This window comes from Ictalurus punctatus, chromosome 17 (genome assembly GCF_001660625.3).
Source record: "Ictalurus punctatus breed USDA103 chromosome 17, Coco_2.0, whole genome shotgun sequence".
NCBI classification, from domain to species: Eukaryota; Metazoa; Chordata; class Actinopteri; order Siluriformes; family Ictaluridae; genus Ictalurus; species Ictalurus punctatus.
In genome coordinates, this window is record NC_030432.2 from 14,146,638 (window position 1) to 14,165,894 (window position 19,257).

Here is a 19,257-nt window from a genome sequence, read left to right on the forward strand (position 1 = left end):
GCTGAAAGTCTTTTCAGTCAAAATTCAGAAATGCTATTGACGAACGTATGTAGTGTATCGGTAGATCTCCTGGGCTCCAGTTGCCCCCTGTGGCAGCAGACAGGCTGTGAAGGTCGTAACATTTGTCTATGTGCATACTGACACTCGAGCAGGTTTGAAGATTGATACAATTTCACTCACTCTGCAGCACTCTAGTAGCTGTTATTTAAGCTCACCTGATTATGGCCCACGGCAAATCCTAAGGTTTCCTACATAATAGATTAAACTTAAAAATGAGGGAACACACTGAAGTGCCCAAGCAGGTTTGAATTATAGAGTGAGTTACGTCTTTAAAGATATTTGAATGGACAATTGTATGTTTGTGTGTGTATGTGTGTGGGTGACTCATTTGATGATGTCAAACAAGAACACAAGTGGCCTTGCAGCATATTTGGACAGCGTGTGTGTGTTTTTCCGCATTTATAAAAAAACAAAAAAAAAATTCTCATCATGATCGGTCACTGATTAATTTAAATTGTTATCTAAACACTTAACCACGATGAAATATCATGATTTTTGTCCCATGATTTTTTGCCTGAACTAACTGATGATGAGAGTTTGTCTGCTGTAATTGGGTAAGTATGTTTTGGAAAGCCGTTGTGAATGAACTTGGAACGCTGCCATGGGCCATCTTGGCTGGTTTCTCATCTTTCTCTCAGCAGCACGGACTGATCATTCCCAGTTTTGCTCTTACCACAATCTGTTCTTGCTTGTTCTATCTCTCCCATACTTAGCTTCTTTATAGTAAGGTGTGAATTAGTAGTGGAATGCTCAGTGTGTTTAAGTTAATTGCAATGGTCTTCTTAGCCTCACTCTAAAACTGGGTTGGGTTTTGTCATTAGTTTATAAAGGCTATTGAGACAATGTTCCGAGCATAATTGAATTTAATCACTAAAACTCAGAGGGAAGCCGGAAAGGAGGACTTGGCTAACCTGCATTTACAATGACAACAAGTTCAGCGCAGGTCTCTAAAGCCCACAGCTATGCAAAACACACTTAAAGGTGCAGAATGTGTGAAGTAAAGCAAGAGAACGGACAAAAGCGAGCATTGTGGGGTTTTTCCAGAGATGTAGAGCCTTATAAAGGACTTGTACACTCATGCTAATCATATTTGCATATGCTTTATTTGGTAGGTTCTAGTATATTTTATCTTTTGCAAAAAATATATCCTTTCAATCTGCAACATTATAACATGGCACAATTGGCTAGCTAACATTTTAGCCAGCCCTACTTATCTCTAGCCAGACTATCTTTCTTGAGCAGAGGTGGGAACATCTGTGGTTTAGTCCTAGCATTTATGCTGTCTTGCTTTTTCAAATAAAGCAGACCAAATGTGAATAAAATTTGCCAGATGGAAAAGCTAATTCACAGAAGGGGAAAGGACACAGGATGTGAAAAATGTGCATTTTTACCTGCTAGCGGTTACATTCGCTTAACTCTAAATTTGATTTGTGAATTCACAAGACTATGTGAGTAGAAACCAAGAGGGCAGGGCTGTGGTTTCTGCTCAGCAAAATCGCAGAGTAGAACGTGCTGTTCATCGTTTATGCTGTTAGCCTGGAACTCTCTTGTCCTCAAACATATGCTAGGGTTTCTGTGTTCTGGTTTCTTCTTAGCAACGTTAGTACCTCTGTTAGACAGACAGAATAAAAACAACAGTTGGATGTCCATGAGTGTTCAGCTTGACTATAGTTTGCAAAAGCACCAATCCAACCATGCTGCTCAACACCTCTAGATAATTGTACATATAAAAGCCATTGTAAGCACTGGCAAATTTCCTAATCTGGAATCAGGTGTGTACAAATGCAGCTACTCTGCTCTTCATTCTTTCCTTATCAGTTCCCTGTACATGTGCATGGCTTTAGAGAGAGGTTTGACCAAGGGAAGACACATTAGATAGATAACTCTGTCAGTGAGCAAGTCCAGCAACCCTGGCTACTTTAAGAACAGTGAAATACTGACACTTGGCTTTCGGCCCCTGAACGTTATGTTTAAGGAAGACATCACTTTGTCAAGGCCATATTTTTTTGAGCGGCCCAATAAAGGTTCTAAACTAACCCAATAAATTAATTTCGGGTCTGTGTTTAAATTAAAATCATCAACTGGACCATAATCTAAAGGTTTGTATTAAAGTGTGTTATTCCATTAGAGGGCAAAATAGAGCAATAAACTCAGCTACTGAGAAAATGTGCTAATGATATGTAGCACATATGTAGAAAACATTTATGTCCATTTCCTAATTAAGTCCATGTCATTTAAATATTATATATTTTCTGTCTTACAAAACCTATGTGACCACCAATGGATCCAAAAACCAGATACTCCGACTCATGGTTGAAAATCTGAAACCTTTTCACAATTGAAATGCTGAAATGTCATTGTGGTGATGCTTGTCCTCCAGTGACATGATTAAGAATGACTGAAACTGTACAATTTAATAACTCCCGAATATATTTCAGGTAGGTCCTGGTTTCCATTACAGTTTTTCTCAAATCCGAAATATTTTTGGATCTTGAGGGTATAAAATAACATCATTTTTATTATCATGAAAATGTCCAGAATAGATGGAAACTGGTTTTGGCCATACTATTGTTTGGTTCATGTGGTTGGTGGTCATATCGGAGTCCTCCAAAAACATTTCCAGGCAGTTGTGCGTGTGTGTGTGTGTGTGTGTGCGTGTGTGTGTGTATACAGCATCTGGTTGGTATTGAAGCTCATAACAGACAGCCTGTAATGATCAGTGGGAACAGGGCAAACATTAAGCAGGCTTTATGGCCTAATGGCTGGTTATTTGGCATTTACAGACATTTCTGTCTTGAACAGACGTTACAGTAATTGCTAGAGGCTTTCAGTTGATTATCTGTTTAGCACCTTGTTTTTGCCATTGCGTGTGTGTGACTGAGTGTCTTCAAGCCACAGATGCCTCTGCCCCAAACAGAAACATTTTGACTTATAAAAAAACAAAAACCCTCACAGACTGCAGGCGTTATTGTAGTGCTGTGCCCCCTCCCCAAACCTCAGCTTGTTGGGGTCCAGCCCACACCCCAAAGGCCCCTGGCTTCCTGCTGACTGATATTTTTATCCCAGTTAGTGAGCCGTCCAGGAAAAGTACAGAGATCTCTGGGATTCAGTTACAATCAAGTGAGGGAGAAGAACTCCTTCAGCAGCTACCTTCTATTACTTTATCAGAATATTTTATAGACACTTGAGTGGAGGGAAGGATGAAAGATTAAAGATGAAAATGGTTTATAAAATTATACGACACATTGCACTGGTTCCTATGCAACTCAGCATCTTTAAATTATTTTATAAAATAAGCATTATAAGGGAAACATTTTAAATGGGATTAACAAAGATCTACTGTTAACTATAGCAGCTTGAAATGTAGTTATTTCCTTTGCTGTTATTGTTACAATAACATTGTCCATTATCTATCTTGAAGACATTTGTGTAGAGATATGATGTTTTTCTATCTATTTTTGTTTTCTATTGAGTTAACAAAAGTATATTGTGTTTATTTTAATATTAAAGTCCTTCATACTGTATTAGAAGCACCTTTACAATGAAATTTTATTCTTATTATTATTTTTATTAGCAGTAGCAGCAGTAGTAGTAATATAACTACTTGTACAACATGCTGAAAACCTTTAATAATGCTGATGTTTGTGTCTGTCAAATAGCTTTCTGATGTGTCTGGACTTTTTGAAGCTAGTTTGCAATAATATTTTTTATTCCAAAAAATTCTATTTTGAATTAAAATCTAATCATTCTCAAATCATAGAGCTGTGAATTAGGAAATAGTTTCCTAAGTGTTATGGCTTTGGCAGGAACCAACAAACCCAAATGCTGGACTTTAGTTTGATGGTATTCTTAGATCTTGACCTATTTGTACTAACATGAGCCTGTTTTTGATTGAGACTACAAAACCGCTTCTGTCAGATGATGTGTATACTGGCCTCTGCTGGATGCAGAAAATGAGTGCATATTATTTGTAATATCCACCCTGTTGTATTGTAGTTTTGGCATAGTAAAATGGTGGAAATCTGCACTCCTTCCTCTGCAATGTCTGAAGTTTACCACACACAATCTTATTGAAGTATCAAAGTAGGTATTGAGCTGCTAAATACCAAGTCAGACAATGCATGGTTTAACAGATGCCCAGATAGCACATGTGTACCGTAGCAGTTCTTAGGAAGCCTGATAGATATCTGTAGATCATCTGATAAATGAACACTCCAACACAAACAGTGAATGAAATACCAATGCAAAGTACCATGTGTGTGTCTGTGTGTGTCTGTGTTGTGTACTTTCTCCAGGCCACTGCCTGCCTTCACTTAACTGGTCTCCTTCACATGCTATTTATAGTAGCAACAAAGTACTTCAGATATGTATCTATAAGTAACTTTAGACTCTTGCGCTTTCTCTCTCTTTCACTTTATCTGCTTTTTTAAATCTTCCCCTCAATATTAACTATTTGGTGATCTGATCAAATGTAATGGAATCCAACTTCTATTTATCTCTTTCTGTCTCTATCTATCTATCGATTTATCGATCCACCTACCTCCCTCCCAATCTCCCATAAAAAGTATCTATTAGATTTTTCAAAGGTCATGGAATTTTCCATTAGCTCTCAGTTTTATAACTAATATTATAACAGGGACCATTCTTTCAGATAGATGTGGTAAATAACAGATTTCTGGTAAAAATGTGTGGCAATCCTGTGATGATGTCATAATCTTGTTTGTTTGTCCATTGAAGCTAGCACTTCCTTATTTGAAAGCAGGAGCTAGAGATTCACTCTAATTATGGATCATCTGATCAGTAAACCAGTTGCTTCAGCAATATCTGTCTTTATAAGATCCTATGACTAACTGTTATGGGTACCTCCGTCTGTTCACATTTCAGCTTATTTTCACTATTATGACACTGAAAACCTGGTGCAGGATTGTCAGAAACACAAGGAGAGTGCAAAAATCTAGGGGTCCTGAGGGCTTTTTTTAAATTTTTTTTTATTTTTTATAAACTTTACTGGAGATGCTTCAGAACCAAAATGAATGTGCTAGGTAGACAGGTTTAAAGCTAAACTTCTTGCATACTTTTCCCTCATTCTCTTTTGAGGAAAATTGGAAATCCTCAGGTAAGCAATGATTGATGCTCTGCTGTCAAGGATCGAATAATACCAGAAAAAAGTTTGTTTTTTTTATACGTCAGCCATAGTGATACTTGCAATCAGTGATGACTATAACAAGTTAGTGTCCAATTTGAGGCGCACGATGGCTTGGTGCTTAGCACGTTTGCCTCACAACTCCAGGGTTGAGGGTTCGATTCCCACTGCTGCCCTGTGTGTGTGTGTGTGTGTGTGTGTGTGTGTGTGTGTGTGTGTGTGTGTGCGCGCGCATAGATTGCATGCACCCGTGTGCTTTGGGGGTTTCCTCCCGGTTTTACTCCGGTTTCTTCCCCCAGTCCACAGATATGCATTGTAGTCTGATTCTCACTTCCAAATTGTCCACAGCGTATGAACGGGTGTGTGAATGATTGTTTGCGATGAATTGGCACCCCGTCCAGACTGTCCCCCTCCTTCTGCCCTGAGTACCCCGGGATAGGCTCCAGGTTCCCCGCGACCCTGTGCAGCATTAGCGTTACAGAAAATGGATGTGTTGTATCCAATTGGGCTAAAAATGGTTTGGACTACATCATCATGGACTCACTTCACCCACAGCCAAATCCAAGATGCATCTCCACCACCAAAGACTATCTGTACACAGACTCTTTTTCTCTTCCAAACCCTGCAAAAAAGTAACATTTTCTCTCTCTCTCTCTCTCTCTCTCTCTCTCTCTCTCTCTCTCTCTCTCTCTCCCCTCTCTTTTTCTTCTTAGCTCTCATCTTCCTCTTCTATTTGGTGTTTTATGGCTTCCTTGCTGGGATGTTCTCCCTCACCATGTGGGTGATGCTGCAAACACTGGATGATTACACTCCCAAGTACAGGGACCGAGTCGACAACCCAGGTAACACTCTCATACCCTTTCCCTAATACCCATAAAACACAGAATTCACAGAGAAAAGTGTCATTATGGGTGGAAATTGTAAAACTAGATATTAATTGTATACTTTTAATTTTTTAAATAATGTGTATTTTTTTTTATACCCAATTCACTATTACACTAGCCCTTCTAGGATTGTGAACTTTCTTTTGGAAAATACCACCCTGAGTCTTCTATATTTATGCTGTCCATTAGACAGTAGGCATACTTCTGATATAAAACCAATAACAATCAAGGGCTCTGAGCACTCAGTGGCCACTTAGGATATCCGCTTGTTGCTCTATAATATAATAAATTCTGATGCTAATGCATTTGGATTACTCTCTGAATGTAGAATTTCCCGTTTGGGCTTCAGACAAAATATGAACTGGAAGAACTTTGTGCTCATGAACCCAAATAATGTTACTGTAATCGAACAGTAATGTACTGTATATGGTATATAAAGTAGTTCTACCTGGGTGGGGTTTCACATATTTAGATTAAGCATTTACTGTATTTCTATGCACAATTGTAGAATTTGGAAAGAACTAGAGCTGTGTTGTTTTATGTGCCAATGTAGGACCAAATAGCAATTCAATAAGTACATATTCTTTGCTGCTTTAATGGCGAATCACAGTGGTACAGAAGGTAGCATTGCTGTTCCACAGATTCAGTGTCCTGGTTTGATCATGAGCTCAGGTTACTGTTTGTATTCCTTTCCTCATAATCTCCCTATGTTTGTGTGGGTTCCTCCCAAAAAAAAAACATGAATGAAAAAGAAAAAGATGAAAAAGAACTTGTATGTAGCTTCCCTGCACTATATTCATATTTTCAGTATCATTAACAGTGATTTTTTACAGAAAAGTGTGCAATTGTGTACTTTAGCTCTGTGTCTTGTCAAATTGAACTGGTGCAGAATATGTCAACTCAGTTATAACATCCATATTTTGACATAATTGAAAAATATATTGGACGAAAAAAAATTATACTTGCTGTAGTTTAGAAAATGCCCTCCAGTCTGCTTATTTAAGGAAATTGTGTATATTTTAACATGCCATACACTTTTGTCTTAATTCACCGTACATTGTTCTGAAGTATGCGGTATGAGACCAGTTCATTTCCTGTCTGATCTTGTCTGATACAACATATTGAATTTGTGCTATTTGCAGTGGTATTCAAAAAGAGCAGGTGAAATAATAGGAGTCCGTTAAACTAATCCGGTTACGGTTCACTTTGTGAAAGCAGTAATAATATTCTTCTCAGTATTTTGTTACTGAGACAATAACAAATGTTATGAGAATTTTCAGATCTAAATGCTCCTATTAGCATTTATGACGTCTTATGCTAATTTAGAAATATTAATAAATATTAGTGGTTTTTGTGTATCCCTGAAAGTGAAAAGTGTATTCATGAAATGAACTGAACAATATGAATGTATTTACCACATAAAATATATGAACTTGTCTTGCTGCTGTATTGACAGGTCTGATGATCAGGCCCAGGTACCTGGAAGTCATAGTAAACCGCTCTAACCCACAGCAGTACAACAAGTATGTCCAGGACCTGGAGAACTTCCTCCTGGGTGAGTACTGCCTCCTTTTGTAAAATGTGGAGAACTGCAGGAGAATGCCAATGAGTGCACTGAAGGAAAACAACACCTCCTGAGTAATAAGCATTTAGATCAGTTCAAGAAGGACATCCATTTTGAAATACCTAAGTCATTTGATGGTGTTTGATATCACTGACTAAAAACAGGAAATATGTTTGGGTTGGGTTGACACTAGTAAAAAATAAAAATAATAATAATAAGGTGGTGTCCCCTCCACAACAGCTAATGGCCACTTCCAAATTCAAACTTGAAGGAAGTATATATGTGAAAAGATAATGTTAAGGCAATGCCAGAAGTTCACTGGATCAAGAAAAAAAGCACTTTGGAGAGAGACTCCAATTACAGACTGTCAGTCTTCTGTTTTTCTTTAGACCTTCTGTAAAGAACTATTGGGCTTTGGGTTTTGTATAGTATATAATTAATTAACACCTGACACGAATTTCACCTTCAAATTAACTGCTAATCCTAGAGGTTCACATACTTTTGCCACTCACAGATATGTAATGCTGGATCATTTTCCTCAATAAATAAATGACCAAGTATAATATTTTTTCTTATTTGTTTAATTGGGTTCTCTTTGTCTACTTTTCGGACTTTTGTGAAAATCTGATGATGTTTTAGGTCATGTTTATGCAGAAATATAGAAAATTCTAAAATGTTCAAACAAAATTCAAACCACCGCTGTATGTATATGAAAATAATTCATAGGGATAATTGAGAAGAATTTTAAAAGCTGCTGGCTGGATAAGGACAATAGCCCACCAGTGAAACCCATAAGAGTGTTTAAAATGATAAGGTCTATATTTTCTCTCTCAAATTGCCTGGGGAATAATGGGTTCTTTTCAGCTGGTGGTCATAACTGGCACATTGAGAGACTGATGGAAATCATTTTCTCCTTTATCTGGGAGTTTCCAGTCCTAGGTGTGTAGCATTGTACATTAACCTTGTACATTAACCATTAAGATGATTGAACAATGAATTTACAACCCAAATTCAGAAAAAGACTTTTTGACTTGTATTTAAACAAAAATTGTATAAAGACAAGGTATCTGATGTTTTGCCTGTAGTTTTTTCAACTGTAGTTTTTTGAAGATAAATGTTTATTTTTAAATTGATACATGCAACATGTTCCAAAAAAGTCAGGACCAGGCCCATTTAGGACTAATAGCAATGTGACAAGTTGAAATAAGAAGGTGACGTGAAACAGGTGATGTAATCGTCTAATCATAGTATATAAGGCGCCTCCAAAAAAGGCCTAGTCCTTCAAGAGCAAGGATTGGTTGAGGTTCACCAATTTGCCAACAGATATGTCAGCAATTAATCCAAAACTTTGAGAACAACATTACCCAAAGACAAATCGGTAGGATTTTGGGCATTTCATCTTCTACAGTGCACAATATAATTAAAAGGATCAAGGAATCCGGTCAAATCTCGGTGCTTAAAAGGCAAGACTGAAAACCACTTCTGAATGTGTGTGATCTCCGATCCCTCAGATGTCACTGTCTTAAAAACCATCATGAGTCTGTAATGGATATCCTGACATGTGCTCGGGAATACTTTGGTAATCCTTTGACAGTCAACACCATTCGTCGCTGCATCCACAGATACAAGTTAAGGCTTTACTATGCAAAGCAGAAGCCATACATGAACACTGTCCAGAAGCGCCGTTGACTTCTCTGGGCTCAGTCTCATCTGAGATGGACAGTAGCACAGTAGAATCATATTTTGTGATCCAAGGAGTCAACATTTCAAATAGTCTTTTGACAAAACAGCTGTCGTGTTCTCGGGGCCCAAGAGGAAAAGAACCATTCAAGCTGTTAGCAGCATCAGGTCCAAAAGCCATTGTGTGTCAGTGCCTATGGCATGGGTAACTTGCACATCTGTGAGGGCACCATTAATGCATAAAGATATGAACACATTTTGGAGCAACATATGATGCCATCCAGAGCAGGACAATGCCAAACCACATTCTGCCAAGATTACAAGTGCATGGTTGCGTAAGTAGAGAGAAAAGGTGCTAGCATGGCCTGCCTGCAGTCCTGACCTGTCTCCGATTGAGAACGTGTGGCGTGAAATAAGGCAACAAAGGCCCTGTACAGTTGCGCAGCTGAAGAAATGCATAATGGATGAATGGGGAAAATTCCACTTGCTAAACTTATCCAACTTGTGTCTTCAGCACCCAAACACTTAAGTGTTATTAAAAGGAAAGGTGATGTTACACAGTGGTAAGCAGTTGACTGTCCAACATTTTTGGAGTGTGTTGCAATCATCAGATTTGAAATGAGTGTATATTTTCAAAAATAAATCTAATTCATGAAGTAACACATCAAATAGTGTGTTTTCAATATAATACAGGGTGAATTGAATTTTAAAGTGATTTTGTATTTTTATTTATTTATTTATTTATTTAGCGACTTTTACGGAATTGGAGTTGTAGATTAATTAATCAATTTGGATTATTTTCCCCCTAAACCCTAACCTGTGTGAACAGTAGTGGCATGCTACTGTTGGAGCAGACTAGTCGTTTTTGTCTTTATCCATCCAGTCGGCTGTGGGGGCATACATTCAGGATCCCATATATGCACAATATTCAGTGTTTTGTAAAGATGATCTGTGGACTGGACCAATTTTTTTCTTTCTTGAAGTGGGAAATAAAACATGGTGGATGGGCCTGTCATGGAAATACAAACTTTTTAACCACTGGATCCATTTCAAAAGTTTAAATTAAGAAAGATGGCTAAAGTGGTTGCTCCAGACCTCCATTATTTTGTCTGGTTCTGATTTTACTGGTGTAATGGAACAGTTCCTGCAATCAGTAACAGATTTCAGTTCCTAAGGAGTATTGTGCTTTGTGGTTTACTAGTCATTTTCTTTGGACTGCATTGGAGCCTGCCATTGTTATTTGAGTATTTTTGAAAGGGTTATTAAGTTTTTTTTATATGCTTTTGAGAAAACGCATAAATAATCCAGTCTGTGCTTCTATGTTGTTGTTTTTTTACCCTGTAACTTGGTGAGTGAGCTCTCAAAATCTGTAACTGAATGAGCATCCCTTCCGTTTCAGAAGTGAAGAATTCTTCACAGCAAAAAGAATGAATGTCCTGACTGAGGCAGATTCCTGTTGAAGTGATGGTTTAAGGAGGCCATTTTTAGGCCTCCTTTTCATGGCCTCTGTCTTACTAGGATGAGCAGTGTGGTCCCTAAATAGAGCTGCTCTGTTGCACAGGAGTCTGTTGAAGACAGCATTCAGTTCCAGCTGACTTGGAGCTCTTGGCACATTCAAAGCTGCTTCTATCACCACCATGTTTTCTATAAAAGGATTTGCAGGATAAGATACTTGTGTTATTGGCACTTCAAAGTGTTAGTGTGCACCTCAACAACACTGTCTTGGTTATGCTCCAAGACTTCAGAGAGCAAGGAGAACCCAAGATGACTCGTACTTTCCTACAACTGGAAGAAACCGCTAGAGATGCATCTTTAAAGTTGGTTGCAACAACATGCTTTTCTCTCAGGAAGTGAGGGCTAGAGCTGTTGTCTTTTGGAGTTAGCGACAAGGCAGTGGATGATGAGCAGTACAATACAACACATGCTGCTTTGAGATCCCTTGGCAAATTAACCTGACTTCAAAACAAGTACTTATGTATTGTAGAATATCAATGTGTATTGAGATAATATTGACACTAGACTGTATCTGCCTTTGTGATGGTTAGTTACTATTCTCACCTTCTTATGCTCTCTCTTTTCACGCAGATTATAATGATACGCTGCAGGAGCAGAATGTGCAATGCCCAGAAGGCCAATATTTTTTGCAGGACGATCCAGAAGAGAAAAAAGTTTGCCAGTTCAAGCGTAGTCAACTGCGTCAGTGTTCTGGCCTGGCTGATACAACTTTTGGATATAGCGAGGGACAGCCCTGCGTGTTGATCAAGATGAATCGGGTGAGTCCACTGCACACACACTTTTGGAGATATAAGGAATTTGTTTCTTATCTGGAAACTAATTTGTTTCAGTCCTCTGGTTGAATAGGTTAATGAAGAAATGTGAAATATTTGTTCTAAGCATTCTAACCTCAGGGACAAGAACCAAGTATGTTGCTTGTTAATTGTTCTTAGGCCTGTCTCTAAGTGGTGGCTCAGTATTTAAGGCACGGAGCTGCTGATCAGGAGGTTATGAGCTCTAGGCCTGGCATAATGAGCTGCAAAGGAAAGAATTTCACTGTACATGTATATGTGACAGTAAAGGCTCATCTTTTTGCCAGCACTTTTTCCTCACTTTTTCCTAATTTGCTCACTTCACATCCAGTCTCAGCTGCCAGCCTTCTTGTTTTTTCAAGACCTTCCTCGTGTGTTGGACTTCACAATAAGCATAATGTGTATAAAATAAAATAAAAAATAGTTTTTGTCACATATTTGTTGGGTGCAAATAAAAGGGTCATATGATGATTTTAAAAGTTCATTATTTTGTTTATTGGATGTAATGGATTAGGTTAACCTACTTTTAATATTAAAAAAACAACACATTATTTTTCACATACTGTATATTATTGCATTGCCTCTATTCCCAGTCCGTCTGAAATGCTCTGAGTTCCAATTTCTCCAAAGCCCCTCCTTCCGAAAAGCCCAGAGTGTTCTGATTGGCCAGCTGAACCATTGCGTAGTGATTTGCCAAAAACCTTGTGTGTGTGTCGGAAATGTAACGCCCCTTACCATAATCGTGAGCTTCAGCTTCCAAGGCTTCGAAAGCAATTATAAACATCATTAATAATGTAGTCGGTTTTACCATATCAGTTCGACCCAGAGTCTGATTCTGAAAATGCAGATGATCGAGCAGGTCAGTTGGAACAAACTTTGCAAGCATGACTCAAGCAGAACGTATCACAGTGGTAAGTTTTTATTTTATAACTCTCTTACCTAACATTGTTATAACAGTGTTATAACAATGTTATAATGGATTAATTTGTAACAACTTTGTCCTGAAGTGACAGCATAAAATCCCATTTTAAAAAATGAAATTAATAAAAAATAAAAAATTATGGCTGCATTATGCTGACATTTCAAATTGTGACGCAGACATCTGAGGAAGTAATATCTGGACTTGGATCGAGGTGATTTAGGCAGGTCTGGAGCAGTGTTCTCTGTTCGATAGAATAAATCCCTTCGTGGAAGACTGAGCTTTGAAACTTTGCAGATCTTATACATGCACAAACAGAAACATTACACACTAAAGGAAAAGGAAAACAATAAAAAGCATCATATGACCCCTTTTAAAGGAATACTCGTTATCTATCCATTGTGTCTATAGCATTTCCCTGCACTGATGAAAGAAAACTCAAAATGCATTTACAATGGAATTCTAAGTGCAATCACTGAATTCTGACAACATGCTTTAAATTGTGACTATATTTAGAAATTCAAATTGCACTCCTGTTCACACCAGGATGATTTTCGTAACGTGAAAAATGGTCTGTTTAACGCCCTAGTGTATGTCAGTGAGAATGTTCACGCCCAGGAGTAAAATGTGTGGCGTCAAAGCGTCTCAAATTTTTAACCGAGGGGTTCGTTTTTTTGTTTGTTTGTTTGTTTTGTTTTTTTGGCTGCGCCGTAAACTTCCTGACCAATGAGATTCGCGTTTTTGGTCACGTGCCCAGAGCCACTGAAGTTACATATAAGTACAACTTGATGGCGCTCAAGTACAAAACTGTCTTACTGACGACACCGAAAAAGAAGAAGATGCCAGCACCTACCATTTTAGCGAGAGTGCATAAGTGACAGACCCAAAATAAATTGCTCACTACTAATAAATCCTTCTGCCTACACCCATACAAGGTGTCCTCTGAAAGCACCAGATTCAAAATTACACACTAAATACCATAAGCGTATTTATTATGTTGTGGATATTTTTGAAATGCAAGCATGTTTCAGTGTTGTTTTCTACACTAAATAGCATTGTTTCTTTGACTCTTCCCTGCAAATGATAATCTGCTGATTGATAGTCGTATTTATTACGCACCTGAGAGATATATATATATATATATATATATATATATATATATATATATATATATATATATATATATATATATATATATATATATATATATATATAATTTCTCTCTTCATCAATTTACAGGAACATTACAATTCAAATAATTACTTATTTATAAAGAGTATACTGTTTAAAATGAGAACTTTAAGGATTTAGCTTTAAAGATGTATTTGTTGCAGTGGACAAATAACCAAATATCTTACATTTCACAAAAGTGTGTGAACGGCTTAAAGAAGTAAATACTCTTCTTCTTCTCAGTGATGAACGGGTGTCAGAAACAAAGTTGTGCAGCCCCACCTTGTGTACCGGGGTATTTCTACTTTTCAATAAGCGCCATCTACTGTCAGGGAGTGAATCTGCACTTTCATTCAGCACGTCGCTCATGTTTAACACCTGGGTGTGAACACAAAAAAACACTGCAAGAAACGTTCCGGTGTGAACAAGCCCTAACAATAAAGAAATTCTGGTCATTATAAGCTGAGCAACCCTGAAGGTTTTCTGGTGCTCATGTGTATTCAGATGCATACATCAACACACAACCACATCTTTCCTCTGAAAACATAGTTCCTTCTCTGAAAGGATGACTTTAATTTACAAGGTTTGATGGAAGAATTAACAAAGTTTTGCAAAACAACAACAGTAAAAAAAACAACAGCGTTGTATTGGTTGCACAATTAATCCACTGCTGCCAACAACTGCCCTGACACTTGCATTGTAAGTTAGATTTTAGTAAATGTGTTTTCTATTCTTTACTCAGGACAGGGAAATGTCAAATCTACTCTCTTTGGTCATGCTACAGAAGTAGTAGATAGAGATAAATTGAAAAATACTGGACTATTCCTTGAAGGTAATTGTAAAATAAAGTGAAAATAATATATTTGTGTTTTGAAATTGCCACAAAACTATTGTGAAATAAGCACATTAATTGATTTTGAATATCATGACCCTGGTTTTGCCTTTTTGCTTGCTTTGATGCACAAGATCTTATTTTTTCTTCATGTTTATATCTCCTCTTTCATCACTCTTTGAATCCAATTCATTCGATTGCATTGATATTTAGGTACTTGGTCTGCATTTGTGAAGGATTTTGAAAATATGTTCAAGAAGAAATTTTTTTAGGTACACAATTACAGAGTTTTTCTTTTATGTTTTTTGCTTGTATTGTGTAGATTATAGGTCTGATGCCCCGAGGACAGCCGTACATCAACTGCACGGCCAAGGTAAAGCCCACCACCTTCCTGCATGTGTATATGCAAATTATGATGTTTGTGAGGCATGTTTTTTTTGTTTGTTTTGGGGTTGTTGTTTTTTTTTTGGTTCATTATAATTAATGTATGAGTGTGTGTGTGTGTGTGTGTGTGTGTGTGTGTTCATTTTGTTTTTCAATCATGTGTTTGTGTATGGTCTCTCTCCATGCTGCATTGGCAGTTCACTTGTGGTAAGAATTGAGGCCCAACCTCCCTGCTGTCACCAGGGACCTTGTTCTGACCCTTAGTCATAACATTGCTGCTTCTGTTTTGGCTCCTGTCCTCCTATTGCTTGTGTCTGCCACTTTATTATTCCCTCATGCAAGACACAGTGTACTGTATACCTTCAAACCCCCAGCTAAAGGAAATGGAAGAAAGAAAAGAAATTCTCAGACTTGTTGCACCTTTTTCAGAGTTGGAACATTTTCCCAGGGGAAATTTTAGCTGCTAACTGTCTAAACAGTCAGGTAGTGGAATCCATTCGGTCAGTTACATCCATTTTAGTAATTGAAGAAGAAGTGATTACTTTATAATTGTATTAGAATCTTGTATTTAGCTATATAATTGAGTTCACATAGACCAGCTAGTGTACTATTGTAGCTATTAATTAAATTATGCACCTACTTTACCTACATGATGGTGGAAGTTTCAATACATTTAACATTATTAAGACACAAAATTTGATTGATAAGCAAGTGAACTTTTCATAGTTTTAGCTGGGGGAAACTGGCTAGTCATCCCACATCCACAGTAGACCTACTCTAATGTCCTCCCTAGCTTTAAACGCTCTCTCCCTTTATTACTTGATTGCAAGCAGTAGTAAGCTTTGAAGGTATACAAGGACAACAGGAAGGGTGCTCTCTTCATTTTAGGAAACAGCCTCTGCTCATACTGCTCCCCTGATTTCACCTTCTAATAGTGATCGAGAGCTTAATTTCCTGCAGGATGCTGTAATGCTTTTAATGCTTCAGTGCTTCCATTAGAGATTGCATTGATCTATAAGTGAGTGGATTGTGTTGCTTGACCTGACTGATGACCAGAATGAATGGCGATCTACAGTGGGCAGGACACATCTTCCACAGTGATGATCCATTTCATCTCCCAAGCTATACTTTAGTTACAGTTGTGAGCAAATATGAAATAGTAAATACACACGTAATAGTAAGTGTTATTGTTAAATAGCTAACTTGAACAGCTTTAAGCAGTTGTACTGCATTCTGTACAACAAGCATTTTAGGGTTAATATATTTGGTTTTAACTCTATTTCAGTTATAATGTTTAATTTGTTGTGCTTGTGAGACAGATTAGACTAGACTAGACTAGACTTGTCCTCCATTATGTGAGATGCTGTCTGTTGGGAAGCTAAGGAAGGAACTAGTACAAATGTGGATCCGCCTTAAGAAAACAAGCGCTGGGCCGGTATGTATAAATCTTCCAATGATTACTCCTGATTACTTCTAATGCTTACTAATGATGACTCCTGATTACACATCTGTTAAAAAGATGTTCTACACTTTCTCAGAGCAACTATTGGTGGTATTGGGAGTAGGAGTTAATCCAAAAAGTAAATCTTAAGCATGAAGTAAGACAGTCACATCACTGCAAATCGCATTTTGATGATTTACCAGAAAAAGCGTGAATGAGTACACGAATTGTGTATACGCCCAAATATCGGAGTAAATTTCCCCAATTTTGGCAGGCAAGACGACAATTTTGCCCACAAAAGAGGCTTTATTCATACTGGCCCTGGTTTGAAGTTTAGCAGGCTAACTTTCTTATAACCTACTATGGCTGCAAGGTTATGGCCAGAATGATAATCATGATTATTTTGATCAATACTTAGATCATGATTATTAATTGAATTTAGTGACAGCATATTTTTATTGCACTTTCACATCTAAATAAACAGACCGCTGCTTTCACCTCCATGTTGTTGTACATTCCTGCTAATGTACAAATCTGTGCATCAAATTAGACTGGTCCTTAAAGTGCATCATCTCGTAGAAGCAAAATATAAATAAAATTGTACCCAAAATATAGCATAAGTAAAAATAAAATCAACCAAGTGAAAATATGCAATCCAATATAACAATATGCAACCCAATGAAAACAATTCAGGCCTATGCAGAAAAGGCAATAACAGTGTTTACAGGAGGAGAGACGCAGCCAAATCACCCAATAGAGTGGTGCAGGGATGACGTCATTGGGTTGACAAAAACCCAATAGGATTTTCCCATAGGCTTTTGGATTATTGTTTAAAAAAAAAAAAAAAAATTTTTTTTTTTTTAAAAATAGCACTGTGGTCAACAAAAGTTTACAATACGAACACATTTTGTCCATCAAGATCATTTTCACAAATTAACACAACGTTTATGAATTTTGAAGCCTAAAAACAATCGCCAGAAATAAACAGCTAACCGTATATTATAAACGAACTACACCATGGTCGCTTGACTTCATCACAATCACCAAGCGTCCGATAACTTTTCCAAACTTGATTTAATACATTTTGCATAATGCGGATTTACTCTGTGGATGAATCTTCATCCACTGTTTTTTGGGGGGAATTGTGCACAGCATACCCGAACCAGTTTATCTGCAAAGTTTTTTCCTGTTTGGCGTGATGACGTTTAATGTCCCGACAACGTCTGTAGTCCCATGTAGCAACATGTTAGTGTCATGATTTCCCTTTGCGCAAGCGCTGGAGCTCGCATCGTGCACTGAAGTGTTAAAATGCTAACTCGTTTCCAGGTTTTGGCGTTTAAAATGACGTCATCCCTGCACCACTCTGGTGACTGGCTGTAAGTTTAGAAAGCACTTGATTTGATATGCAGCGGAATTTTCTATGAGTGGAGGAGGAAATTTAAACGTCATTATCGCAGTCGATCATGTTCATGTAATCGTGGGCAGTCAAAATCATAATTGAGCTCAATATTCGATTAATTGTGCAGCCCTGTAACCTACTATAAATTTGTTTGCTTCATATCCCACAGACAGTTGCGTGTAAATCCATCTTTCAGTCTTCAGCATTTCTCAGTATTTCTGATGTATCTGATTTTAAAGATGTGACCCCCACACATGATCCACCTATTACACATTAACATGTCATAACCTAATTCTGAGGTTAAGCCTAACCCTTTGTACGCGAGTCCCATTTTACAGCCACACTGAGGCATTTGAAGAGCTACCCTTACCTGAATTACTGCTTATCATAATTGTTTGCAAAATGATGGAAACAATGCTCGAAATATGTATTGTTGACATTTAAAAGTGACTTAGATTATAAATATTTATAGAGACTTCAAAACAAATCGACTGGTTAATGAATCAGAATTTAATTTAAACCTTACGTTCTCAGTTTAAATCAATATCAAGCATTATTTGCATTCTAAACTAATGATAGGACCTGTTTTAGAGAACATAACTGAATCACAGAAAGACACTGTAGAGCAGTGCAAGAAAGTAAAATGGCGTCATTTTGTAGCATCTCCTTCACATACAGGGATTGTTCCTCTTGGGTAGCCAGCCATCTCTACTCCTTTCCAGCTCTGAAAAGTGATAACAGGTCTTTCCAACTTAAGTATTGTTGGAAAGCTAAAGGAAACAGTTACTAATGAATTTATGTGATTCCATCATTTTGTTCAGTGTTAAGCAGTTGGATATGAAGTGTTTTCAGAGGAAAACACATCTGGTATTATTTGGACATGCAAAATAAAAACTACTGGAATGTCTTATCTCTTGGTAGTGTACATGTCAGAGGAATGCGTGTGCATCCTTAAATGAGAGGTGTATGTACTAAAGCTGGCGTGTGTATCTGCCTTGCTGTATTGAACATGAATGAGAGACTGTGTTGCGGGGGGGTGATTTTGTGTTCCTGACGGTATGTCAAGAATAGTAACATATTTCAAATTTCACCTGGCCATCATCCAGTTCTGCTAGTCGGGTGAAAAGAGCCTGTTGCTATAGGCAACAGCACAGGACACATCGATTGCCATTCTCAATAAAGAATAGGACTGCAATCTCACCCTTCCTCCACTTTCTGTTTCAGAGAGAAATTCCTCTGCAGATGCAGTATTACCCAACTGAGGGCCACATTGACAAGATGTACTTCCCCTACTATGGCAAGAAAGCACATGTGAGTATCATAACAGAATTAAAGATGCCAATGCTGGAATGGAAATTAGCCCTGTTAACTGTAATGAGGGTAATAGCCGTAATTCTACAGCAGAATTTTCCTACCACTAGATCAGGAATGGTCACACTACAGCCAGCAGGTCAGACTTTTAGGACCCTTAAGTG

General features: G+C 37.7%; 1 protein-coding gene across 1 annotated transcript in view; it reads left to right on the top strand.

The window, feature by feature from the left end:
• Positions 1 to 19,257, top strand: part of atp1b3b (ATPase Na+/K+ transporting subunit beta 3b) — a 28,065-nt gene that overhangs the window by 7,768 nt on the left and 1,040 nt on the right. Inside the window, exons 2-6 of the mRNA XM_017490198.3 lie at positions 5,917 to 6,045; positions 7,544 to 7,642; positions 11,417 to 11,604; positions 14,881 to 14,931; positions 19,007 to 19,093. Coding sequence (XP_017345687.2) covers positions 5,917 to 6,045; positions 7,544 to 7,642; positions 11,417 to 11,604; positions 14,881 to 14,931; positions 19,007 to 19,093 — 554 coding nt within the window. The remainder of the gene's footprint in view (positions 1 to 5,916; positions 6,046 to 7,543; positions 7,643 to 11,416; positions 11,605 to 14,880; positions 14,932 to 19,006; positions 19,094 to 19,257) is intronic.